The following is a 27,965-nucleotide window of genomic DNA, read 5'->3' on the forward strand; positions in this document are numbered from 1 at the left end:
TAAAGGACGAAATGAAAGGGTGCTTTGTATGAATCCAGTTATTATATTGCAAGTATTTTTAAAAGTCGTCCAAATTTTCAAGGTGCTCTAGTTCAACCCAGCCTACGGGCAAATTTCTCATCGAGCGACAATAATTAATCACGAAATGGCTCTGTGACCTGTCGACCTTGTCCTGACCAAATAACTATATAAGCTGTTCTTCTCACATGACATGTATCAGTGTGAACCCACTTAACAAACAGCAATGTTCTCCAAAGTAAGTGTTGTGATTTGTGGTGTACCTATGTGAAAATTCGTGTTTAGTGCAGTGAATAAAAGTGTAAAATTAAAAGTGAGAAAAATTAATTAAGCTTCTAATTATTACAGATCTTCGCTGTGTGCGCCTTTGTGGCGGCAGCCCAGGCTGGCCTTATCGCCGAGCCCCACTACTCCCACGCTGGAGCTGTTTCATCTCAAAGCATCGTGCGTCACGATGAGCAGTCCCACCACGCCACCAAGCTGATCGCAGCTCCCGTCGCCAAGCTGGCCGTCGCCGCCCCCGTCGCCTACCACGCCGCCCCCGCCCCATCGCCTACCACGCCGCCCCCGCCCCCGTCGCTTACCACGCCGCCCCCGCCCCCGTCGCTTACCACGCCGCCCCCGCTCACGCTCACTACTCCTCCGCCGGCGCCGTGTCCTCCCAGAGCATCGTCCGCCACGACGAGCAGCCCCATCACGCCACCAAGCTGATCGCCGCTCCCGTCGCTAAGGTCGCCGTGGCTGCCCCCGTCGCCTACCACGCCGCCCCGCGCACTACGCCGCCAGCCCCGTCCACTACGCCGCCCCCATCGCTAAGGTGCTCGCGCCCGCTCCCAAGCTGATCGTGTCTGCTCACCACCAGGAGGAGGAATACGTAAGTGTCTGCAACACAAATATATTCATTTATTAATTCAAAGACGTAAAAAAATTATGTTGTTGTTGTTGTTGTTGTTGTATGTCCTAAGGCACCCCATAGGTGCATAGGGCCTCCACAAGATCCTTCCACGCCTTTCTATCTTGAGCCATCGCCTTGGCCTCGAAAAAAATTATATAGGATAGAAATTAACATGATAGTAGAAAATGTAACAAAATAAACCCGTATCAACTTAGCTCCACGATTTTCTTTTACACGAAATGGAGAAATGAAAATAATGAAATAGTATATAAACTTTCATTATCAACTCTTGCAATCAGAAACGGTACTCAATTGTATTTTCTTTATTCAGGCTCACCCTAAATACGAGTACTCTTACTCCGTGGCTGACGGACACACCGGCGACAACAAGTCCCAGCACGAGTCCCGCGACGGAGACGCAGTGCACGGCTACTACGAGCTGCTGGAGGCCGACGGCTCCGTGCGCAAGGTGCAGTACTCCGCCGACGACCACAACGGCTTCAACGCGGTCGTGAGCCACTCCGCGCCCGCGCACGCCGCGCATGCGCCCGCCCTCCTCGCCCACCATTAACCCTTAAATTGTTTTTGTCCGTTTTAAATGACGTCCTATAAAGTCTAGGCTAACTCAGATTTCTAGGCACTCTGGCGAAGGTGGCGTGATCCATACGGTCTAGCGTCTATCCCTTTTATTTTTACGCACTTTCGCATCGCTTTATCTTATCAAAATTTGAAAAAAATACTTAGTTTAAAAATTACAACCGTGAGGTCTTTTTGCGCTTGTGACAAATGTCGTTGTTATGTAAGTATTTTAGTAATTTGTGCGTATTTTTCACTGAATTTTATTGAAATATTAATTAAGTTACTATTTAGTGTCATTATTGTGAATAAATGACAAACATTTCATTATTATTTTTGAAGTTATAATATATGTCACTTTAAAGTGACACTGCCAGTTAGTACTAAATATTGTGTTTTTTCCATTTGTCACTTGTAACGGACATTGCCAACTTTTCTAAACGAATATTTTTTTGTGTATTGTTAACATTAGTTGCATTTTTACAACAATATGGCTGGGCAACGTTTGAGGTCAAAGAGGATAATAGCTCTTCTACCACCTCCAGCTTCTAAAGACTCCGATTTAGAATCAGACAACGAAGAAAAAATGAGAATCTTAGCTAGAGAGTTTTTTAGAGACGACTGCAGCAGTAAATCTTCTTCTCCTAAAAGTGTAGGTACCTGTTTATTTTTGCCTGGACTATATTTTTATTTTATTTATTAGGAAAACTCACAGATTAAGTTACTATTAGGCGTATAACATAGAATCAACGAGCCAAAAACAAGTTAAATTTCCACAGATAGAAACTGGGCAAAGTACATGCGTGCAAAATTACAGAAAATTGTGTAATTTATTTAAAGATTATGTAATACATATCTATATATGAGTTCAAACAATGATTGAGAGCAAACAATAAAAGAAAGAAAAAAAGCAGTAACTTGTTTATAGTGTTATTTGAGAGTTAATAGTGGGTGAAGTCTTGGGTCAGTAGTTTGCGTACTGATGTAAAACTGTCAGAGATCAGATCGATGGGGTCATGATCAAATCAAATTTGATTGAAATATTTAGTGGCTCTTATAATAAAGGAGTTTTTTCTGAAGTTAGTATTAGTGGCGAGGATATGGAATATTCGTTTAGTGCGAGACACAAGGCGTGAGGGGACTACGAAGTGGGAACTTCAAGCTTGACAGCAGATCCGGACAGTCAACATAGTTTTGAGCATTTTTCATGACGTAGATTACGTTAGGGATATTGCGCCGGACATAAAGAGGTAGCACGTGTAGTTTCGGACAATGTTGAGTGTAACTTATTAAGTTTACGTTTTATTTTTCTATGTTAGCAATGTGTATGTGTAGTTGGCAATGTCCGTCCAAAGTGACGTCTTTATGTGAAGCAGTAGTTGGCAATGTCTTTTATAAGTGACGCTTCAAAAAAACCATTTCCAATTTTTTTATGTTTTTTTTTCACACATTTTCCCCTTAATCTACCCTAACTGAACCCAAAACACCAATTTTCATTATTAAAATCCTGCGCGGTCATAGAGTGGCAATTTAAGGGTTAAATCCAGCGACCACAATCGTGTAGACGTTGGGAACACTGAGCTGTAAATAGTCAATAATATTTATTTGTATAATATTAAAAGCAAATTGTTAAAATATAAAACTGTTTTTTGTTTATCCTTATTTTGGAAAATTAGTCGTGGCTTGGTCAATAATAGTTCTTATGATTCGGATTTGGAAAGTAACTGAATTTCGTATAGAGTGTTGTGCCGTTGTCGGATACGACATGGAGGACTATTTGTTTCTTATTTATGTCCATGTCTACACTACGCGACGTAGGTACCATATTTAGTTGCTCCTAGGTACCATAATAAAATGACTGTTGGTGGAGTTTCTGAAATCTAAATGAGTGCTATAGAGTGAAAAAGATCGGCTAATAAGTAAATACTGATGAAAACTGAATGTGTGCTGATAAAACGTTTATTTTATTGGATCACACACGCACGGACTTTAATTTCTGGCAATCAATGCCAGTGACTCACAGAGGAGAGGAGGAAAATGTGGAAATAAGAGGAGAGTCTTGTATATGGTTAAATCAACACACCACTCTATTCTTAGCTCCTATGCATGATGGTGAACTAAGAGCCCAGAGTCGTCAGACCTTCCTCATTTTCTCAAGGATGAAACTTTGGGTTCGTATCGACGTTTAATATCTGCATATTACCTAGTAAGGCCCATCGGCCATTTTTGGTTCCGTAGTCAACTAGGAACCCTTATAGTTTCGCCATGTCTGTCTGTCCGTCCGTCCGTCCGTCCGTCCGTCCGTCCGTCCGTCCGTCCGCGGATAATCTCAGTGACCGTTAGCACTAGAAAGCTAAAATTAGGTACCAATATGTATATCAATGACGCCGACAAAGTGGTAAAATAAAAAGTGAAAAAAAATGTTTTGTTAGGGTACCCCACCTACATGTAAAGTGGCGACTGATTATTTTTTCATTCCAACCTCAACGTGTGATATATTGTTGGATAGGTATTTAAAAATGAATAAGGGTTTACTAAAATAGTTTTTTGATAGTATTAATATTTTCGGAAATAATAACCCTACACCACAGTATAATAAAGAGTACTATCGTACAGTATGGCCACTTCCGCTCCCCGCTGAAAGCGCAGCCCACCCCCTCTCGGTTACCTCACAGTTACCGCCTGTCAAAACGCGAACAGTCGACCTGTCATATCTCACTCATACAAGCATGGTACGCATTCACCTACACGAGCTTAGAATGTGTGCTAGGAACGCACCTCTTTCATATATTTGATCCGTAGTGTCCGAGGTGTGCCTACACTGAGCGTGGCCCGACACGCTTTTGGCCAGTTTTTTGCTATAAGGTTTTTAAGGCTATAACAAAAAGAAAAAGATATTAGCCACTTCCAGCCTGCGAAACAGCGCCATCTAGTTTTAAGCCTAAAAAGCCCATACATTTCAGGGGTACGCTTTTTTGTATGGGCTTTGTCAGTCCCATATTATATCGTTCTTGGTACAAGTATATATACCCGTTTAAAATTACAGAGCTGACTTGATTTTTTTTTAACTTTAGGTAAACACAGTACTTGGCGATAGTAGACGTTAAAATATTGTCGAATTTAGTGACCCTTTGTATTTCTAACCCCCGACGCAAAAACGACGGGGTGTTATAAGTTTGACGTGTCTGTTTGTCTGTCTGTCCGTCTGTCTCTCTGTCTGTCTGTTTGTCTGTCTGTCTCTGTGTGTGTCTGTCTGTGGCATCGTAGCTCCCGAACGGATGAACCGATTTAGGTTTCGTTTTTTTGTCTGAGAGCTGAGTTAGTCGGGAGTGTTCTTAGCCATGTTTCATGAAAATCGGTCTACTATATCGCAGTCGGGGTTTTTATCAAAATTTTAATTTTGTGGTTAGGTTATGTCTGTTTTTCCTCCCGTGAGTGTTAAAGTATTCGATTGTAGGAAATTGGTTTCATTGCGGCAAGCTGTCACTGATTATCAAAATTACGTTTTCATAGTGTTCTAAATTGCTTCGACAAAAAATTCACCAAACATTTCAATACTCCGCTACATGGCCAGTTACTGGAAGTAATTCAGAGCTGTGTATCTGTAAGCTCGTAGTTCTAGCTACTTAAAGCATATGAGTGGTTATAGTAAAAGCGCGACGCGTGACCTTGAGATGTCAAATACCGGACAGACGGTAGACCTTCTGCATAATATGTAGGCAGCCGTGGCATGACCTAATTAAAGACCACTTTGGATATGGCTAAACTCATAATTGACAAATTACATATATTATCTTTATTACAATTTAATAAAAAAAAATGTTAATAATTCGCGTAACGGATAAAATGACAGAATTAGCACATCCATTCTAATTATTACATATTTACAACATCATTCAGTTCTTAATTAGTAAATCAATCATCTGTACATTGGGCAAAATTGCCAGTGTCAAGGTTAGTTATTTATATAACTATTTCGTCAATAGGTACCATGTGTTCGTAAAGCATGGGATTGTAAGGTGAATGCTCTTACATGCATAGGTATTCTGATTTTTGTTAAGATTGAGATACGATTGATGGAGTATATTTATGTATGTACATCATAGGTCTTGATATGATTTTTTGGAGAAAACTGGGAAACAAATTTGCAACATTAAAACAACCTATAAGTGTGATCATTTAATGAAAACTCATTGAATAAATATATATAAATTTAGGCCTAGAGTTTCCTACATTACTAGATGGTTAAATTTAAGTAAAAATAGTTAACAAAATTACACACGCAGTAGTTGAGTACACACGCAAGGGTGCATCTTATAAAATCTACTTAATGAAAAAATAATACAGTTAACAAGAAAACAGTAATTGCCGAACCTTGTTCTTGAAACTGGACAAATTATGAGCAAAAATATCAATATTATTAATCGAATTATTATAGATCAAGAGCCCACAGGCCCGCCAGACCTTCCTCAAATTGTCAAGGATGAAACTTTGGGACAATGTAGAGTTCATATCGGCGTTCAATGTGTGCATATTTGCTAGTTCCGCCCATCGGCCAATTTTTTGCTATCAAGTGATGAAGGTGAAAAAAAAAAGTGCTTACTTTCCTTAAATTCTCAAGGCTGATTTTTATATATGTGTTAGAGCACGTTGTTAGAAATTGGTAATCATCAATGCCAGACCGTTTCCGCCGGCCATAACTTTTACCAGACGCGACAAATTTGGCAAAAAACGACTCTAACTTACCTCATTTTCTCAAGCCTGATTTTGATATATGATACGCAGGGACCTGTAACTAGACCGTTTGTAAGCAGCCAGACCAATCGGATGGACCCAACCATCCGCCAGACCGACTTAAAGTTTCGATATGAGCATTAGTAGAATTGAAATATTCTGGGTCTATAAAAAAATTGTTAAAAACAAATACATTTAAATATTCACTTTGTTCTTAACTACAAAATAAATACTTACCTTCTTAGGATTACACCTATATTTTTAAAACAATATACGTCAAATGACATTAATTATGTACCTATGCCATAAAAATATATTACGTGAAGTGTAATTATATTATTTAAATCCAAATAATCAAATGCGCTCTAGATACTACTAATTATCTAGAATTGTTATTCAAGTAGTTCAAGTCAAAAGTAGTGCACGAAGTAAGACAAGCACAGAGGAGTGTAATAAAGTGCACGAATAATCCCAGTATCTTCATTCACAGTATGGATATGACACAATACCTAGATTTTATAACAATCTTCTTGTAACTTGTATCAACGTAAAAATAGTTATTTGTTATACAAGGGGGCAAAGTTGTATTTTAACGCCGAGTGTGGAATTGAAAAACGAGCAAGTGAAAGGATTCTATAGTTGAACCACGAGCGAAGCGAGTGGTTCGAGAATAGAATCCTGAACTTGCGAGTTTTTTAGCACACGAGAAGTAAAATACATTTGCACCCGAGTGTAACACAAAACTTTTCCCCTCACTATAGCGAGGAAACTACAACGCAAAAAGGCGTTTATCACTGCTTTTAGTTTATCATCATCTTTATTACTAGATTCACCTACTTTTATCAATTTTAAAGCAGTTAATTTGACTTTAATCAAGGTAAAATTACTTTACCCACTAGTGGATAAAATGCGTTTTTACCCGCTGGTATTAAAGGACAAAACACGTGTTTCCGAGTTAGTGAGGGGAAAAGTCATTTAGTTATTTAAAATGGATTTTTTCTAATCGACGTGAACGATTGACAGCCAAATATGTTGAACAAATTTTAGTTATTTATTCAATAATTTGGCTAAGTAATTATAAATACGTATATATTTCATAATTTCTTTAGTATATGTAGTGTTTTCAATACTTGTGTATTTGTTTTTTTGTCAACCATACTCTGCCACCAATACAGCACGCTGATAACGATCTTTATTTATCAGCATTTAGAATTAAGTTATTTTGCCGGCAGTACTCTGCAAACCGTGACAAATCAGATTGTAATGCAACACAATCATCCAGATTTTTAATCGTTCTATAAATTGAACAGGTTTTAGTATCTCTTAACTGTAACTGGCCAGTATTTTGGCTGGACCACAATGACATTAATTAATACATACAAATGTTGACAGGAGTGACATGAGAGATTGTTAAACGTCTTGTCATGTACGTGGTGAATATTTTTAGAAGAAAATTACAATAACATTTGTATCTAGAAAAGTTAATCAGGACAGGTACGTATTTTAGTGCGTTTTTTCATCCGCTATTGTTGGTGCCAACAAAAATTTTAAAAACACAATAATTTAAGTTGTTACCAAATTAGTCACGGATATTTTAAGGGACGGTTGTTAATAACAATTTCTCACCTTATGTAGGTGCATTCATGTGATAGTGCATTGCTGATTAAAAATAAATAGACAGTGCTATATTTCAACAATTTGCTTTTATTATTATAAAAATAAATATTATTGACTATTTACAGATCAGGGTTCCTAGCGTCTACAATCACGATTCGACGTTTACCGTCTTCAATTGCTGTAGCAATTTAATGGTGCGCGGGCGCGGAGTGGCTCACGACCGCGTTGAAGCCGTTGTGGTCGTCGGCGGAGTACTGCACCTTGCGCACGGAGCCGTCGGCCTCCAGCAGCTCGAGTACTCGCCGTGCACGGCGTCGCCGTCGCGGGACTCGTGCTGGGACTTGTTGTCGCCGGTGTGTCCGTCAGCCACGGAGTAAGAGTACTCGTATTGGGGGTGGGCCTGAACAAAGATACACAAATTGGTAGCACCGTTATGATAGTGTCCTTTATTATTTTCTGTGTTAAATGCAAATTTTGTATAGATTACAGCCGAGCTTTTCAGCTGATTTGGTGGTGTTTTATAATCCCACGTAAAAATCTGTCTTCTAAAAAAAGCTTTACGTCTTTAAATAAATGAAAACTTTTATGGTGCTTTTTAACTCACGTATTCTCCTCGTGGTGGTGGGCAGAGACGATCAGCTTGGGGGCGGGCGCGAGCACCTTGGCGATGGGGGCGGCGTAGTGGACGGGGCTGGCGGCGTAGTGCGCGGGGGCGGCATGGTAGGCGACGGGGGCAGCCACGGCGACCTTAGCGACGGGAGCGGCGATCAGCTTGGTGGCGTGATGGGTCTGCTCGTCGTGGCGGACGATGCTCTGGGAGGACACGGCGCCGGCGGAGGAGTAGTGAGTGTGAGCGGGGGCGGCGTGGTAAGCGACGGGGGCGGGGGCGGCGTGGTAGGCGATGGGAGCGGGAGCGGCGTGGTAGGCGACGGGGGCGGCGACGGCCAGCTTGGCGACGGGAGCGGCGATCAGCTTGGTGGCGTGGTGGGTCTGTTCATCATGACGCACAATGCTTTGAGATGAAACAGCTCCAGCGTGGGAGTAGTGCGGCTCGGCGATAAGGCCAGCCTGGGCCGCCGCCACAAAGGCGCACAAAGCGAGGATCTAAAAAGAAAAAATCCTATTTAGTACAATCCATGTTACTGTTTTCCTTTTTTGCTAAACACAAAAACTTTCCGTTTTTTTTTTTATTTCACTATTTGATAACTTACTTTGGAGAACATATTGTTTGTTGACTAGTGATCAACTGATACACTGGATGTGTAACGTGTGCCTTATATAGTGCTCGGATTTGGGCGGGACAAGGTCGCCGGGTCGCGGCGTGGTAAGGTATTAACTACGGGTCAAATACTTTAAAAAAGTTTCTTGGTGCAGCAAGTTCAGATTAAAGGTTATCATTTCGTGAACAGGTAATAAATACAATGACCATAGCTTTATCAATGATAAGTAGTAATTATTATACCTGTATGATTTGAATAAACTAAACACACAATAATTAGTAGAATTACTACATATCTTAAGATAACAGCAACAATGTCTTTTCATAAATTTTGGCCATTTTTTGGTCGATCGGACTACCGGTGAATAAGTGCAAATATTGAGCAAAACCCTACTTCAAGAAGATTTCAAGCGTATTTAGTGTAATATTACTTCCCGTTTATGACATAATTAAAACACAGTGTTATCGCATCTTCTATGATGCATCAAGTCACGACCTTTGAGGTCAACGACCTGCGTATCGATGAATGAAGATGAGTCAGTCACTGGAGCGCATCAATGAAATCTACTATCATCCGTTACTCAAGGTCTTACTCATTTTATCTGACGGATTCGTAAATAGTTGCGTAGTATTTTTAACCCCCGACGCAAAAACGACGGGGTGTTATAAGTTTGACGTGTCTGTCTGCATGTCTTTCTGTCTGTCTGTCTGTGTGAGTGTCTGTCTGTGTATCGTAGCTCCCCAACGGATGAACCGATTTTGATTTAGTTTTTTTTTGTTTGAAAGCTGAATTAGTCGGGAGTGTTCTTAACCATCTTTCATGAAAATTGGTCCACTATGTCGGGGTTTTTTTTTCAAAATTTTAATTTTGTGGTTAGGTTATTACTTTAATTATGGTTGTTGTGTATGTAAGAATGTTTTTTTTTATTGAATATATTACAATGTTCAGAATATTTACATTTCAAATATCTTGTAACCTTCACAAACTTATTTAGATTTTACTATTCTCGTTTTTGGTACCAAATAGGTTCCTATGGCTTAAATTCCCACAAGAGGTAAAATCTACTATAAAATTATTGTTTATTTAGTTCACTTTCAAAACGTTCGATATTAGAAACAAAACAAATGATTGATGAACTCCAATCGCAAATATGATTATTTCTTCTGAACAGAACGTTCTGAATATAATTTGGGGAAAATATGATTTTGGCCACTTACAGGCTCGAAACAGCGCCATCTAGTTTTAAGCCTAAAAAGCCCATACATTTCAGGGGTGTTTTAAGTTTGACGTGTCTGTCTGTCTGTCTGTCTGTCTGTGTGTCTGTCTGTGGCATCGTATCTCCCAAAGGGATGAACCAATCTAGATTTAGTTTTTTTGCCTGAAAGCTGAGTTAGTCAGGAGTGTTCTTAGCCATGTTTCATGAAAATCGGTCTACTATGTCGCGGTCGATGTTTTTTTTTCAAAATTTTAATTTTGTGGTTATGTATGGGCTATGTCAGTCCCTTAATATATCGTTCTTGATATAGGCTTTCTTATGACTCCTAAGCATATTATAGAGAACTTATGTATGTAGATAAACATAATTACAACTAGTAAGCAAAATACAGCATTAAAGACGCCGTTACAAAACGACATCTGATTACAATGTTATTACAATTGGGTTAAATCTTTATCTCTGTCAATTAGCCGGTTGACAGAGTAATACATCTATCAGTTTTGAAGCCATCAATAACATAATGACAAGTAAGTAGAGCGTTGCGTCGAAATTCTGGCGGTAAGGTCAGGGATAACCGCATAGTTGACTAGCTCGCGATATTATAACACATTATTGTATTCATGTGTTAAAAGTTGTAAGTCATAAGATCTAAACGGGTAAGAGCCGACGTCGCCGAATGGCAATCGTCGACGCCAGACGCCGAAATAAATGGGTAATTCCATGTAACAGAGTAATGTAAGTGACCAATTATTTGCATGTTTTTTTATTCATGGTGCTAATTTAAATATCAATATATCTAAGGATTAAAAGTAGGCTTATCTAGAGATAAATTAAGACTTCAATTTGCATCATAAATAAAAAAACATGCAATGAAGTGGTCACTTACATTACAGTTACGTGGAATTGCCCAAATGCAGTCTGGCTCTGTCATGCCAATACGCAAGAGCGATGGAGACAGATAGCTACTAAGCAGATATTATCATGAGCGTTTGTGCACTCGGCTCGGCTCGACATACCCAGATCTGTCAACTTTGACACTTGAGGTTCAGGCAATCTTGCTAAAATCGAGAAGGAAAGGCTTGTCTGAGAGGCTACCAAGCACGTGAGGGCACAGGCCGAGCTGCGGACAGACAGTGCTCCCACGCGGAACACTTTTTTAAACGTAAAAGTCAAACCTAATGTCCTCTATTACCACGGAAACTACTGAGACCAAAAGTCATTACCTACCCCAAACTCAAAAGTCCTTCACTTCAATCTAGGAATATGAACGAGTTCACGCATTGCCCAGACAGACGGGCAAATAGATGGATCGATAGACGGACAGCGAACATAACGAGACTTCGATGGTTTTGTTTTTGTCGTTTGGTCTATGACGCCTTAAAAAGTGTATGTCAAATAAATAAATTGAATTTAAACTTTATACTCACCTAACTTGTACAGTTTATATCTTTAGATATTTAAGTAAATGTAAACAAAATCTACCCTCAAATGCCTCCTTAAGCCACTTGAGGGTAACAAATGAAAAAATGAAAACATTACACTACCAAAACAGTAGGTACGTTAAGACAGGCCGCTCAGTGACAGATTCGCTTGGTTTTTGTATTTGGTTGGTTGATCGAGAAATGTAATAATTACGAAAAATGTAAACTAATTATTTGTTTAGGTTTTTTTACGTACCTAAAGGTTTTAGAAGATCTTGATTTATTCTAAAAATTGAAGTTGGTTCTTATTACACTTTTTTTGATAGGATATATTATAACCTTATCGGAAACGTAGTAGTTCATGTGCTCTGCCTACCCCTTTATCGGATACAGGCGTGATTATATGTGTATGTATGTATAACCTTATCGCCACATTCTTACCAATTGCGCCACATGGCATACAGCGCCTCGGGCACTGGCCTCCGCGCGAGTGTCAACAACTTACGTCCCACACTGTGCGGATTGAATTAGAAATACATGCCTAATCTCAGATTAATTTTACTTTCGTCACAATAATGTAAATCGCGCATTGTGTAAAAATTGCATAGGTACGAGAACCTAAGTAAGTGATTCGAATAATTCACTGTTAGTTTCAATATAATTACATTCACCGGGCTATCGACCGAGATTACCGTGTGCGTGTGGATTGAGTGAGCACCTTCCGAAAATAAAAAAAAATATGCAGATCATTTAGTAAAAGTTCTAAAACAATTGTAAAACGAATCTCTGAATTTGTAAAAAGATAAATCAAAAGATACAGTCATTAACATGTGCTCACTCAGTTCTCACAAACTACCAACGAAAACAGTGAATGTATTCATTTAACATATAATATTTATACATATACTAACATTTAGTAAAAAATATGCCAATTTTAGATCACCTAGTTACGTATTTAATTTTTTACAAATAGTTTCTTATGCTCACTCAATCCTCACACTTTTGAAAAGCCGAATTTTGATGAGAAACATAAGATTTAGACCGCTATTATATGTGTATAGTTTAGTAAAAGTGAAATGGGAATTTGTAAAATACAAAACGAACCACTAACGTGTCAGGTTTTTTTATAATACATTTTTGTAAGTGCTCACTCAGTCCACACGTTTTGAGAAAGTTAAAAATGTAAATATCTTAAGATTTGTAGCACCACAGACACTCGAAAGTACTTCAACATTTAGTAAATTTTTTTACTAAATATCCACCATCTAATATTTTATATTCGTTGTCTGGTTTTAAATATATTCAGACATAACTTTTCTCAAATACAAATGTATCATGTAGGGTGACCAACTGACCACACTATGTCGGCTCATGGGCTCCCCTGTCGCAGAAGCGCCGGCCGCATACCCCGACATGCCGGCATCAACGATATCATCCGAAGGGCCTTTGTCAGCGTCAAAGTCCCAGCCATCCTTGAGCCAGTCGGTCTGGCAAGGGACGATGGCAAGAGGCCCGACGGTATGACTCTGGTGCCTTGGAAGTTGGGACGGCCTCTAGTGTGGGATGCAACGTGTGTTGACACACTTGCACCGTCCCATCTTCATGGCACCAGCGGTGGTGCTGGTCATGCGGCGTCTGTGGCCGAAGACCTCAAACACCGCAAATATGACACCCTTGGTAGCAGTAACATTTTTGCGGCGTTTGGTGTGGAAACATTGGGGCCATGGGGGCCAAGTGCGCGTCATCTATACAAAGAGATAGCGGCGCGCCTAATTGACGTCACAGGTGACCAGAGGGCTGGCCAACATTTTGCTCAACGCATAAGCATTACCATCCAACGAGGCCATGCGGCCTGCCCAGTGGCAGCGACTTGGGAGAGGTTTTTAGGGTTCCGTAGTCAACTAGGAACCCTTATAGTTTCTCCATGTCTGTCTGTCCGTCCGTCCGCGGATAATCTCAGTAACCGTTAGCACTAGAAAGCTGAAATTTGGTACCAATATGTATATCAATCACGCCAACAAAACGCAAAAATAAAAAATGGAAATAAATGTTTTATTAGGGTACCCCCCCCCCCCCCTACATGTGAAGTGGGGGCTGATATTTTTTTTTTCATTCCAACCCCAACGTGTGATATATTGTTGGATATGGTATTTAAAAATGAATAGGGTTTACTAAGATCGTTTTTTGATAATATCAATATTTTCGGAATTAATCGCTCCTAAAGGAAAAAAAAGTGTGTCCCCCCCCCTCTAACTTTTGAACCATATGTTTAAAAAATATGACACGCTCTTGGCCGGTTTTTTATTTATAAGTTAATTTAATTTATTTTATTTATTCTTATTTCTAAGTTTATTTATGTTGTTTTCCTTTGTTTGTTTTCAATAAGAGAGAGTAATTATGTACAGACATCATAATGTTAATTTTTTTATTTACATGAACATATTTACATAATTATATAAGAAACTAAGACTAAACTTAAAAGCTTGCTAATGTCTAAAATAGGCCCTTGAGGCATTGTACCAAGGATACTGGCGACATTTCCTCGCTGTATCGCAATGCTGATACGTTGTGCGAGGAAGTCGCCAGCTCTTCGGTCACCAGTTACCTCAACCAGACATCATAATTATCATATATTTCCCAGTCAATTGCAAACGGGACTTAATTACGTATTACTATGTTTTAAACACTTACCTCTGACGTATAAAGGACGGCATTGTCCCCGTGGTCTCCGAGCAGATTGGCTAAAAGTTGATACCATCAACACCTTCTAGCTGTAGGAGTTTTTTGAAACTACCCGCACTTGGTCCTGACTACCCTTTGTACAGTCTACTAGGGATGTCAGTTGGTCGATACACTCGTTGAAATTTATTTAATTAAAAAACCGGCCAAGAGCGTGTCGGGCCACGCTCAGTGTAGGGTTCCGTAGTTTTCCGTATTTTTCTCAAAAACTACTAAACCTATCAAGTTCAAAACAATTTTCCTAGAAATTCTTTATAAAGTTCTACTTTTATGATTTTTTTCATATTTTTTAAACATATGGTTCAAAAGTTAGAGGGGGGGGGACGCACTTTTTTTTCATTTAGGAGCGATTATTTCCGAAAACATTAATAATATCAAAAAACGATCTTAGTAAACCCTTATTAATTTTTAAATACCTATCCAACAATATATCACACGTTGGGGTTGGAATGAAAAAAAATATCAGCCCCCACTTTACATGTAGGGGGGGGGGGTACCCTAATAAAACATTTTTTTCCATTTTTTATTTTTGCACTTTGTTGGATGACGTCATATTCGCCATTGTTTTCGGTGTCCGATTAAATGTAAGACTAGCAAAATCTGCGGGTCAGCCTGAAGTAAACAGTCGATACTTAAACTACAGATTCTCATACACAGTAGGTTTATAGCAATACAATCAACCATGACATGTTTGTCTTGAAGATGACAAAGCCTGTAGTTGATTTGATTTAAAAACTTCCACTTGACGAAGTTGCGCTGCTGATCATGAACTTTTTATTGTTGGTATGGTTTTTGGGTTTGGTTATGACTTCGATTTTTATTTTATTGTATTTTTTACCCTCAATGTTTAGTTGGATTTACTCATTAGATGATACGTAATTGATTAACCATTGCATTATACACATTTTTAAAACTACTAAGGTAATTTTTAGATATATCTATTTTTAGCAAACAAAATAAAAACAGTAGGTACTCACGTCGAAGAGATCACTTACTACAACACTTACACCTACTCACTTACAAGATCTCACGTTAATTATTGTTGTATGTATTTGATTAAATCACTGGTTACTTTATTGTTTAAAAACTCTATTTAATTAATTTAACATTGGTGCATACAAACCTATTTTAAAAATAAAAAATTTAGTTCTAACCTGAAGCGCTATACTAACAGCGCGTATTGCATAAATAATAAGTGGACAATATAATTATATAGTTATACTTATCTCTCATAATAAATGCATAATATTGCTTCACACTTGTAGACAATTGCAAAGAAGTTATACAGACTGATGTCATCCCATTTATCAAAACAAATCCTACACTTGGTAAGTAACAAACGTAGTCGTGTTAGTCCGCTCGCAGCCGTAACAACCAATGCCTATCCATCACCTGACTATATTAGAATCGAAAATAACGGGTGAAAGGTTCGAAACCCATCGGCTTTGTTACAGGAGTCACTCACCGGAGGCAAGCAAATAATTGGACCACGTATAACAAAAATTGTTATATAACATGTGATTTCTCTCTGTGATTAAACTACGTGCCTATAAATAAGTGTAGCAGATTGCATCCGGACACAAACACTTCCGAGTGGGCCACCGACGAATCTCCAGCAAGATGTGGTTTAAAGTGAGTTTCAGTGAATCTGTGACTTTTTACCACAAAACAAAACACCAAAGTATCATCAATACTTTAACTCAAATTATCTGTTACAGATTATACATGGAATTACCTTCATTACTTTATGTTCTGGAGCTCCACCCACATATCCAGAAGCAACATCGAATGTAGCTACTTATTCACATAGTTATGTAAGAGAAGATGTCCCGTTATCCTATAAGTACAGCGCGACACATCACTACGCTCCACAGAAAGCAGAAGAGAACATCTTAAATACAGACGAAGATACTCCGAATAGGAATGAAGATTTTGCAAAGGAGCCGAACGTATCATACCACGATTACTCTTTCCTTAGGCCGTTGAGTAACAGAACTATCCAATTTGCTCCAGTTATGAAAACAAACCCTAATCTTTCTCCAAGAGAAGATGCTTATTCATCAACGCCCATCTTGTATACTTCAGTTGATCCTAACTCAGTCACTGACTATGGAAAATTTGAAATTAATAATCATTCATCTTCATTGTCCTTGAAATTGGAGCCAGAACGTATTTCAAACGATACGAAGAACATTAGTCCTACTACTTACAAGCCACATATAAATCATGATGTCAAAATTTTGCATTCACATCATTCACATCTAAGACCAAATTTCTACAGGACTTTGTACACGGAACCGTTGGTGTCAATGTCTACGACACCGATATACGAAATGGTAAGGAAAAAGGACAGTTCACATTCATTATGACAGCTACGCATTGCGATTCAGCGAGGAAATGCTGCCTGTATCTTAAGCACTATACCTCAAAGGCCCTCATTAAATTTAGATTTTTAGTTTTTCATTAGTTTTTAATATGTATTATATCTTAGTTTTTAACCGTCGACGCAAAAACGACGGGGTGTTATAAGTTTGACGTATCTGGCTTTCTGCCCGTTTATCTGTCTGTCTGTCTGTGTGTGTCTATCTGTGGCATCGTAGCTCCCAAACGGATGAGTCAATTTAGATTAATTTTTTTTGTTTGAAAGCTGAGTTAGTCGGGAGTGTTCATATGAAAATCGGTCCACTGTCGGGGGATTTTTTCAAAATTTTAAATTTGTGGTTAGGTTATTTAAGTGATATTTATTGAAATAACTTTTGACATTTAATGAAATACTTAGATTTGTCCATTATAACAATCTGCTTTTATTTTTTGATACACAGGCAGCCTTGCGTCATTTGGCAATCTTCCATAAACTTCAGCAGCAACTAGACCAGCACCTCGAAACAACTACAACTGAGAATCCAAAACTTTCGCATGTACTTAATCTTGGCGTCAGAATTTTGCCAAAGTGAGTCCTGTTTTTACACAATTCTATAAGTTACTAATTATTTTAAACTACCGTGTCTCTTACCCACATTTGTTCCAAAAGCTTCCGCTATACGCTACTGACCGACACCGCCACATAGGAGATAGAAATCCTATCAAATTAAATTCACTATTGGAAAAAGAAATTTAGAAAAATGATGACATAAGAAAAATATTTTTTAATAACTTAGAACCCATTTAGACGGTAAGAGGACTCGCATACGAGTTTTATTACATTGCGGAATTTGATGGCTGTGCAAAATTGTATGTCACCACACAGCCCGCAGTGTAACTAAAATCGCATGCGAGTTCGCACGCCGTCTTAATTTGCGGTCCATATAATTATATTGTTAGATATAGTTTTACGTCTAAAACTAAGTAACGTCCCAAACCCCGCTGGCTCCACAGAAAACCAGCGCCATTGACCACGATAGCCGTGTCAGTTGCAATGCTGAGTGGAGACCATTTTAGGCCTCACATCGTTACTACTATCACAGAATATATAATAGTACTATGTACTTTTTAATTTGTGCAACTTTTTATCCTATTTAATGTTTGATGTGTTTTATGCTACTTTATCTTTACTTACTGATTTGTACTTACTGATGTGTTGCCTGAATAAAATATTTCTATTATATTTTTATATATTCTTTACTTATCTTTAAATTATTTTTTTGCAGGCAGGGGACTCCCTTTATGACCGTGCCACACGAGCTGAGTAGAAACACGCCGTTCCAACCGATTCCGCGTATAGCTTATCATAACAAGTTTAATTACATTCCCGAGAAGCTGGGAAGACCCGAAATGTACTCACGTTACTTGAATAATTCTATTAAGCATTTAAATTTTAATGCGAGCGCTTAAGCTATGAACCTATAGAGGCATTTTGCGCGGTGTGAGATGAGAACTCGCGTACGAGTTTCATTACATTGCGGTTTAGTAACCTCAACTCAACAGTCTCAACAGACCGCAATGAAACTAAGTTCGCATTGCATACCATTGTACAGTATAGCATAAGTAATTTCGTTACAGCAAGGCAAGCACATGATAAGCGCAACCCTATATCGCACGTGAGACAGTCTACCCGTCGCATTCTAATCAATGCAGTTGGAAAAGTACATGTAAACTATATCGCGGGCGATATACTATTGCACCCATCACGTGTTTGCCTTGCAGCAAAAGTAGTTTTACTTGACATTGAATCGTTTAATTTATTTTTAATTATATTTACTTAAGTTAAATGTGTCTATTAAAATCAAGTAAAATAATTATGTTCAACCTAAATTATTTTATTAATTTGATAAGTGAATTAACCTACATGATTCACTAATCATAATATTCATAATACACTACACATACAACACAGTGATATTTATGAATTGGTATTTGAATTCAAATTTGGTAATTTGGAAAAATGGTATTCATATTCTACATTGTTTTAATATTTTAATGGCATATTTTAAGTGTAAGTATTTAAGTTTGACATTGTTAATTGATTATTGTTGTATCATTTGTAACTAATGAAAGTCATGAATGTATGTTGTATTATAATGCCAATTAGCACGTAAGGTTAATCTGTTAGTGCCAACTGATTGAAATAAATAAAATTGTAAATTATCTGGGATCATTTTCTAATAAACCGAAGCCACCAGAAAACTTAGGTATTACATTACATGATGTGATATTGTTTAACAACATAGTACCTACTCTCTTTAGACAATGCGTGTTATCAAGAGACTAATACTACATGTTGATATACAAGTATACGCAAGTAGTATTTTAGTAGGTACATACATAGTGCAACGTGGAAAGGCTAAATATTAAAAACGCCGTAAGTTAAGTCACGTCCGATTGCCGGAGCGGTTTAAGGGCTCGAGTTTTTAATATTCTTACGCCCTGACTACTAGACTACGTACACACAATGTTTTTTACCATACCTGCAACAGTAAAAAATATGAAAATATAGTTAATTATGATAAGGTACAGCGGGGAAAATCTCGACTGGGGGGCAATTGTAACTAATCCATTTTTTCCATTATTACACTATGATGTTGAGTTCCACATGTATCCACTGAACACGCCTACCATATATAACCGGTGGACACTATAGGTTCTCAATTCGACTTAATGTTTTTTTTTTGTATGTATGTTACCTGATATCTCCGAGAATCGTGAACCGATTTTCAATTTTTTTTTTTAATGGAACAGGTATAACCCCGAGATGGTCTCATTGGCACCAAGTTGTGGTCTGATGATGGGATCGTGGAGAAATCGAGGGACCTTTTCAAATGTTATAAGCACTTGTAATGTTTTTAGTGTATATTTCAAAGGTACACCAGTATTTACGCCTGTTGGTAATAATTTTATGTGGCTGAGCTGATGATGGAAGGTCAACTCCTCAATGGTTAGGAGTTAAAGGATAATTCTTTCACTACTGTACGCATATTCCGACAACTTATAATATCAATAGAAACCACAAAAAATCAAGAAATAAATAAACTTTACAAGAAAAATATATAATGAAAACATTGTAAAACATGGAAAAAATGGACCAGTTATATTTGAAGGTCGAGATTTACCCCGCTGTACCATACTTGAAATTTCAGTTCAATTTCATGGGAGGAGTTTTTTTTTTATTTCTGCTACGGCTGCGAGAAAATGGACTTACTGAGCGAGTGTGATGAAAAAAATAGTAGGTATGCCATCACATAATAGAATAATCACTGTGAGAAAGTCGAGAACACCCGAATTGATTTAAATGTGTGTTCTTATTATTATTATTTTTAAAAGTCGCTGAACAAATAGAACTATTAGACCTTCATACGTTATATTGAATTATATGTACGCTTTTAATGACAGTCAAAAACATGTACACATCACCTAAATGATGATAAAAAATATTTTAAATACAGTAAAAATGTTCATAATTTAAATAAATGCTTTTACATTTAAAGAGAACTAGAAGACTAACACCGATGATGTAGTTCTCATGAATGAAGCAATTTGGTACGCAAATCTCAAAAAAAGTCCCGTTGTATCAAATTAATCATATCAGCAAAATAAATAATGACTCAACTTGACAGCTCAAGCTGTTCGTTTACCATCTTTAGATAACGAAGCGAGAATTATTACGCAGCTTCATTAGCATTACTAATGAAATAAGTAAACAATTAACAGGTCTTCCCCTTTTCTCAATCATGAGTTATTGTTTAGGGTAAAGTACCCCAGTTTCCTTAAGCTAAGGTATAAAAACTTGGCAATCAATTCGAATACTCAGTTCATCCAAAGCATTTGCGAAGCACTCAAGATGTTAAAAATAACTGTGATATTTGGAGTTCTTCTAACAGTGTTCGTGGTCGGATCAACCAGTCAAAGGATAATTCTACCTACGTACAGACCACCGCTTCGACCTCCGTTTAGACCCGATATTATACTTCCGACTTACCGGCCACCTCGGCAAGGTCCAGTTATTCGCTATGCCAGAGCAGCAGATGATATAAAACCATCAGAAACGGATACTCACAATCTTGCATCCATAAACAACGTGCCATCTAGTGATGAAAACATACCACATACCTACTTATATCAAGATCAAGAAAGTAACCAAAGAATCGCTCGCAGCCTTGATTCACCCGGCGCCAAACGAGGTGGAGGCAGCTCAAGGACATCTTCTGGCAGCAGAGACACAGGCCGAACGCATCCGGGTTACAACAGACGCAATGCAAGGGACATTAAACTTCTGGACTTCACGATAGTCATCGACCAAAGCCAATATTTCCACGTCCAAGCATTCCTGAACCTGTTACACGTACTCCGATATTAGCAAGGATAGCGCGCGATATTCAAATCCCCGGAGTGAAGAAACCAACACACCGAGATGTAATCATTCCCAATTGGAATCCTCATGTCAAAAGTAACCCCTGGGATAGTCTAGGCGGTAGACGTCATAAAAGGAGCTTAGACGAAGAAATAACGGAAAACAACGCATATGAAGCTCATCCTCGTCTGAGGAGGAGTCCTAAAAAGAAACCTCGACGTGTTGTTATTATAATAATTCGTAAAAAGAAACATTAACAGCTAAACTACATGATAAATAATTTTATGTTTTGTCCAAATAAATACCTAATTAATTAACTATGTTCTAAATTATTTTACTTACAATTTCGTTTCTTACCGAGATGCACAATACAATCCGTTTAAAATTATAACTAAGTAAATGCGTTTAATTATGTACTAAACAAGACAGTTTTTTGACACATGCAGAGGCATTTCTTTCTCAAAACAGTAGGTATCTTAGGATAATCAAAACGAACCTGGGACAAGGTCGACTTCTACTTACACATGTCAAATGACTGTTCTAGCAATTCAAACGGGTTGCTTTTATTCGTATAGTATAAAATAGGCAAGCACAAATTGAAATTATCATTCACTGTTAATACACGACAGAGAAAGCTAGCAAAATGTTCTCTAAAGTAAGTGCCCAGCTACCTACAGGATTACCTAATAGTATACGAGATACATAGTGGAGTTTACTTTTAATTAGAAATTAATTACATTTTAGTGTTTTAATTATAGTTACAGACACTTTGCTCAAAATGGTGTTCCAAATACTTATACCAAATATTATACTTTAGAGCAATTACATTAATCAGTGAATTCAGCCAAAATATGAATATTAAAAATTAGCCTTTCTGTAGATCGTGGCCCTTTGCGCGTTGGTGGCGGTCTCTCAGGCCGGTCTGTTGCCCGAGCCCCACTACTCAAACGCCGAAGCCGTCTCATCCCAAAGCATTGTGCGTCACGATGAGCAGACCCACCACTCCGCCAAGCTGATCGCCGCTCCCGTCGCCAAGCTGGCCGTCGCCGCCCCCGTGGCCTACCACGCCGCCCCCGCCCCCGTTGTCTACCACCACGCCGCCCCTGCCCCCGTCGCCTACCACGCTGCTCCCGCTCTCCATTACTCCGCCCCCATCGCTAAAGTAGTCGCTCACCACGAGGAAGAAATCGTAAGTTTTTAAATATTACCCTGTTAAAAAGTTGCAGACATAGTCAGAAAACCATAAACTTTGTTGTTTATTTTTCTGAACATCCACTTCTGTTTGCATAATATAGATAGTACATTATATTAATAAGCATAATGATTACAGGCCTACCCCAAATACGAGTACACTTACTCCGTGGCTGACGGACACACCGGCGACAACAAGTCCCAGCAGGAGAGCCGCGACGGAGATGTCGTGAAGGGCTCTACTCTTTCCACGAGGCTGACGGCTCCATCCGCACCGTGGAGTACACCGCCGACGACCACAGCGGCTTCAACGCCGTGGTGCACAACACCGCCCCCACGCCCGCGCCCGCCGTGCTCAAGGCCGCTCCCGTCGTGGTCAAGGCCGCACCCGTCTACTACCATCACTAAACTGTTATTGTGATTTAGGAAATGTTATTTATTGTAAATATAGAGACTTGCCAATTATTAACGAAATAGCCATTTTTATTACAAAACACCCCCAAAGTATACAACTCACAATAATAGTATACATTAATTAAGGATGTAGGAGCCATACGATATTGATCGGACAGTGTTGAAAATGATCGTATTGTATTGACATTAGTGATATCTCTGAAATTGATTACGCCCTATTTGCGGTATTTTGTAGAAGTAATGTGTTTTTCTTATAATTTGAAGACCGTGGCCAGGTTATCAAACTGCCTACATGACAAAAGAAATGTAGAAACATTATTGCAGCAGGCACATATATAATGCAACTAACATGGTTGAATATTCCCATAAGATTCATAACGTTGCTTTGAAAGCAAGTCGAAATATATACATATTTGAAGACAGCAAAAATTCAAAAAATAAAACATATTTTGGATAAAATTAGAAATACTTATTTGTTTCATGGTTTGAAATTTAAATAGGTAATGATCTATCTAGCTTACATAAATCACGGAAACGTTTAAGAAATGTGCACCCCCCCCCCCCCCCCCCCCACCCTCTCTAATTTTTAATAAGGGAAACTACGGAATCCTACACTGAGCGTGGCCCGACACGCTCTTGGCCGGTTTTTTACATTCGAGTGAGACTTATTCCTTGCTTACCACCATTTTTTAGGGTTCCGTAGTCAACTAGGAACCCTTATAGTTTCGCCATGTCTGTCTGTCCGTCCGTCCGTCCGTCCGTCCGCGGATAATCTCAGTAACTGTTAGCACTAGAAAGCTGAAATTTGGTACCAATATGTATATCAATCACGCCAACAAAGTGCAAAAATAAAAAATGGAAAAAAAAGTTTTATTAGGGTACCCCCCCTACATGTAAAGTGGGGGCTGATATTTTTTTCATTCCAACTCCAACATGTGATATATTTTTGGATAGGTATTTAAAAATGAATAAGGGTTTACTAAGATTGTTTTTTGATAATATTAATATTTTCCGAAATAATCGCTCCTAAAGGAAAAAAAAGCGCGTCCCCCCCCTTTAACTTTTGAACCATATGTTTAAAAAAATATGAAAAAATCAAAAAAGTAGAACTTTATAAATACTTTCTAGGAAAATTGTTTTGAACTTGATAGGTTCAGTAGTTTTGAGAAAAATACGGAAAACTACGGAACCCTACACTGAGTGTGGCCCGACACGCATAGCTGGGCACCGTTAATCAAATAGTTAACTTCGTTAATCGCTAATCCGTTACTAAAAAAGTTAACTTCGTTAATCGTTAAAGCGATACATTTCGACAAATTTAACGTAAGTTAAAGTTAATCGTTAATCCGTTAACACGTGAAAAAAATGAACTTTTCTTTAAATATTTAGTTGCATCAGTATCCACTATAACGTATTATATTTCTGTAAAAGGCCGAAGTACAGCTAGCCTATTGAACTCTAGGCTGCACATGGAAGGCAGTGATCGCCTGAGCTACTGCCAAGAGCTGTATCAGGAGAGATGCTGGCGGTGACGGGACTGTTGTGGCACTTTGGGCGGTAGAGGCTAGGGAAGCGAATGTGGTCGTAAATAGGGCACGAATTTGCTGCCCTATCACTACAACAGTCGCCGTGGTAAAGCTTAGGATTCACCGAATCAAAGTTAGTAAAAGCAAATCCACGTGAAGAATACTTTTTTTAGGTAATATTTCGGACTTTTAGCAATCGACATCGGTAAAACCTAGGATTTACCGGCAAATCATAGGATTTGCCGTACTTCGGGCTTTTATAGTAGCGTTCAGAACGTGTTTTTCGCAGCTCAGATGGCGCCTGTGCTCTACTAGATTAACGATTAACGGACTCGGAGAAATTTAACGGAAGTTAACGAGTCCGTTAACATTTTTCAAGTTAACTTAAAAGTTAATCCGTTAGTCGAAATGTTAACTTCGTTAATTAACGATTAACGGATTAACGAGTTAATGCCCAGCTATGCCGACACGCTCTTGGCCGGTTTTTTTATCAACGATTTGTTTAAGAAACAAACAAACATAGTACAGAAGTCCTTGTATGGTAAATCACTCAAATGGGAAATCATTTCGACCAAATCAACTGTGAACTGAGTGGACAGAGACGGCTCTAGTTCGATTATAGCCTCAGAGACACTGGATGGCACCGTTTCGTTAACATTTTTATAATTATTTCAGTTTTAAAATATAGAACATGTACAAAACATATTATTTAAATTTATCTTAAATAATGAAACCTAAGGTAATAAGAAACCTAATTTACCTACTAAATACAAAAAAATTCCCCTCTCTACTTATTGTAGTACCTGAACAATCTAATTATAGGTAAGTAGTGTTATTTTATGATTTGTTAGACATCATGATTCCATGACGAGTCTTTTGAAGTACTAGTAGGTACCTAATCACAGTCATAATCTGTTTTGCTGCATAGACTCGATGGCATTCTATTGCCGGTCTGACCCGACTTCATGTACTTGGTTCACTCACAGTGTGATAGCGATATTGACCGTGACCGTGACGTAAAAAACAGATCACAGGAAAGGACAAGTCACATGAACCACCTGCTACGCTCGAATGCCTCTTCGATTGAAGGGTAAAATCTATGCATCGTATGACATGTCGTCTTTTATGAATTAGTGTTGGAGTGTTGGGATTGGGACCTAAAACTGATGGATCAAAATAGATTACATGTAATGTAATGTAACTGAGATGAGAATATTAAGATGGATGGATGGCGTGACAAGATTGGATAAGGTAATGAATGAGTATATAAGCGGGAGCCTGAAAGCAGCACCCATAGCAGAAAAAGTAAGAGCGAGTTATTATGGGATGAAAGTTATGTGACAAGAAAGGTATTGCGAATGAATGTGGAAGAAATAAACTGGAGAGGGAAAGTAAAGAAAATATGGATGAACTGTGTGAGATGATATGAAACGAAAGCAAGTGGATGATAAGATAAAAACATGCTGTTCTGAATGGGATAAGGGCAAACGAATGATGATGACGATGAATTTGTATTTGCGAAATGTCTTTTGCCATTTCGGTCATTTTTAAACAGATGTTATTTAAAATGTGCGTTTGAATAGTTCCGATGAAATTAACCACATCATTACAACTTAAATCTCCAATATTATAAATGTCAATAAATCTTCATCCTCGAAATGTCTGCTACTACTGGCTATTTTACAAGAGGAGATCATTAATCTTAAAAGGAAATGTACCCAACTGTCCCATTCCGTTTGATTGTCTTAAATGTATATTGTAGAGTACATACCTAGTCTAAAATAAGAGACACGTTTTTAAGAGTTGCGTACCATAAAAGGTACAAAAGTAACCCTTATGGTGGTGGAAAATGTATAATAGAAAAAGAAACCCTCTAATTTCTAAACAGAGACTTGATGGCGCGAATTGATGAGTAAGTAATCACTGGTTTTGTTATGGGTAAGTAATTATCTCAGAGAAAATGAAAAAATATTGGACCCGTGTATTTGACAATGATTCATATGGGTGTATGTAACCATATATATTTATACAATACTAGCTTTTAGCGGGTTCGCTCGCGTTAGAAAGAGACAAAACGTAGCCTATGTCACTCTCCATCCCTTCAACTATTTCCACTTAAAAATCACGACAATTCGTCGCTCCGGTTTGCCGTGAAAGACGGACAAACAAATAGACACACACTTTCCCATTTATAATATTAAGTACTATGGATTATACAAACCGAAAAATGTATCCTTCCGTAGGTTCCAACTATCAATTTTATGTTTTTATGTAGGTAACTGTGCGTTCGTAAACTTCGTCGAGTAAGTGTCGTTAGTCATCATCTTCCTACAGCGTCCTAAATGGTTTTAATTATTTTCAGTTTGTATCAATAACGGCATCTTGTCATTGCTTTCTGATTACGAGTAGGTACCAACAATAATCTCAAAATATTTATTGGTCATACGACAGACAATACTATTTGACCCGGGGCAAGGTCGATTAGTCAACATTAACTTACGCATGTCTAATCATTCTAGACACAACATAATAAAACCGGTTACTTTTAATCTTAAAGTATAAAATAGCCAAGTACAATGCGAATTATATCACTCACTGTCTACACACGACAGAGAAAACTAGCAAAATGTTCTCCAAAGTGAGTACAGTATCTGCTGACATAAAAATAAAAGAACGACTGAGATAAATTTACAATTATTTTTCTTAATTACAGTTAGTAGCCCTTTGCGCATTGGTGGCGGTCTCTCAGGCCGGTCTGTTGCCTGAGCACCACTACTCCCACGCCGAAGCAGTCTCATCCCAAAGCATCGTGCGCCACGATGAGCAGCCCCACCACTCCGCCAAGCTGATCGCCGCTCCCGTCGCCAAGCTGGCCGTCGCCGCCCCCGCCCCCGTTGTCTACCACCACGCCGCCCCCGCCCCCGTCGCCTACCACGCTGCTCCCGCCCTCCACTACTCCGCCCCCATCGCTAAAGTAGTCGCTCACCACGAGGAAGAAATCGTAAGTTTTTAAATACTACCGTGCTAAAAGTAACATATCAACGTAACGTAAAACTTGTGAAAACGTTGCAGAACACAATAAACTTTGTCTGTTTATTTTTCTGAACACCCACTTCTGGTTGCATAATATAGACCAGGTAGTATATTATATTAATAAGCATAATTATTACAGGCCTATCCTAAATACGAGTACACTTACTCCGTGGCTGACGGCCACACCGGCGACAACAAGTCCCAGCAGGAGAGCCGCGACGGAGATGTCGTGAAGGGCTCCTACTCTTTCCACGAGGCTGACGGCTCTATCCGCACCGTGGAGTACACCGCCGACGACCACAGCGGCTTCAACGCCGTGGTGCACAACACCGCCCCACGCCCGCGCCCGCCGTGCTCAAGGCCGCTCCCGTCGTCCTCAAGACCGCGCCTGTCTACTCCGCGCCCGCCTATTATCACCACTAAACTGTTATTTTGATGTAGGAAATGTTATTTATTGTGAATATATAGACTTGCCAATTATTAACAAAATAACCATTTTTATTACAAACACACCCCCTTATGATTACAATACTTAATTATCCATTAATTATTATTGTAGTAGACATACGATATGGATTATG

At 38.6% G+C, this 27,965-nt stretch overlaps 3 protein-coding genes and 1 pseudogene across 3 annotated transcripts; 3 read left to right on the top strand and 1 right to left on the bottom strand.

Annotated features, from left to right (window-relative positions):
* Positions 1-215: 215 nt before the first annotated feature.
* Positions 216-27,870, top strand: LOC125226492. Its single transcript, XM_048130478.1, is given in 13 exon segments — positions 216-256; positions 367-565; positions 568-786; positions 789-892; positions 1,245-1,478; positions 7,966-8,213; positions 8,470-8,824; positions 16,155-16,385; positions 17,259-17,386; positions 18,084-18,217; positions 21,850-21,875; positions 22,101-22,409; positions 27,524-27,870. Coding segments are annotated over 13 exon segments (2,496 nt in total). The 5' UTR covers positions 216-244; the 3' UTR covers positions 27,821-27,870.
* On the bottom strand, positions 7,908-9,130 carry LOC125226240 (annotated as a pseudogene).
* LOC125226222 lies at positions 15,807-18,995 on the top strand. The gene is made up of 4 exons (XM_048130140.1): positions 15,807-16,068; positions 16,155-16,772; positions 17,259-17,386; positions 18,084-18,995. Exons 1-4 carry the CDS (start codon positions 16,057-16,059, stop codon positions 18,265-18,267), a joined length of 942 nt encoding a protein of 313 aa, XP_047986097.1. The 5' UTR covers positions 15,807-16,056; the 3' UTR covers positions 18,268-18,995.
* Positions 20,673-21,544, top strand: LOC125226244. The gene has a single exon (XM_048130162.1). The coding sequence runs from the start codon at positions 20,711-20,713 to the stop codon at positions 21,224-21,226; it is 516 nt and encodes a 171-aa protein (XP_047986119.1). The 5' UTR covers positions 20,673-20,710; the 3' UTR covers positions 21,227-21,544.
* Positions 27,871-27,965: the final 95 nt, after the last annotated feature.

The sequence above is a fragment of the Leguminivora glycinivorella genome, chromosome 5 (genome assembly GCF_023078275.1).
Source record: "Leguminivora glycinivorella isolate SPB_JAAS2020 chromosome 5, LegGlyc_1.1, whole genome shotgun sequence".
Classification (NCBI taxonomy): Eukaryota; Metazoa; Arthropoda; class Insecta; order Lepidoptera; family Tortricidae; genus Leguminivora; species Leguminivora glycinivorella.

Bases quoted from the DNA above. Each gene is read 5' to 3' on its own strand.
- LOC125226244 (XM_048130162.1), top strand. From the start codon at position 20,711: ATGTTAAAAATAACTGTGATATTTGGAGTTCTTCTAACAGTGTTCGTG.
- LOC125226222 (XM_048130140.1), top strand. The intron at 16,773-17,258 runs GTAAGGAAAAAG...TTTGATACACAG, and splicing joins CGACACCGATATACGAAATG to GCAGCCTTGCGTCATTTGGC. The intron at 17,387-18,083 runs GTGAGTCCTGTT...ATTTTTTTGCAG, and splicing joins GGCGTCAGAATTTTGCCAAA to GCAGGGGACTCCCTTTATGA.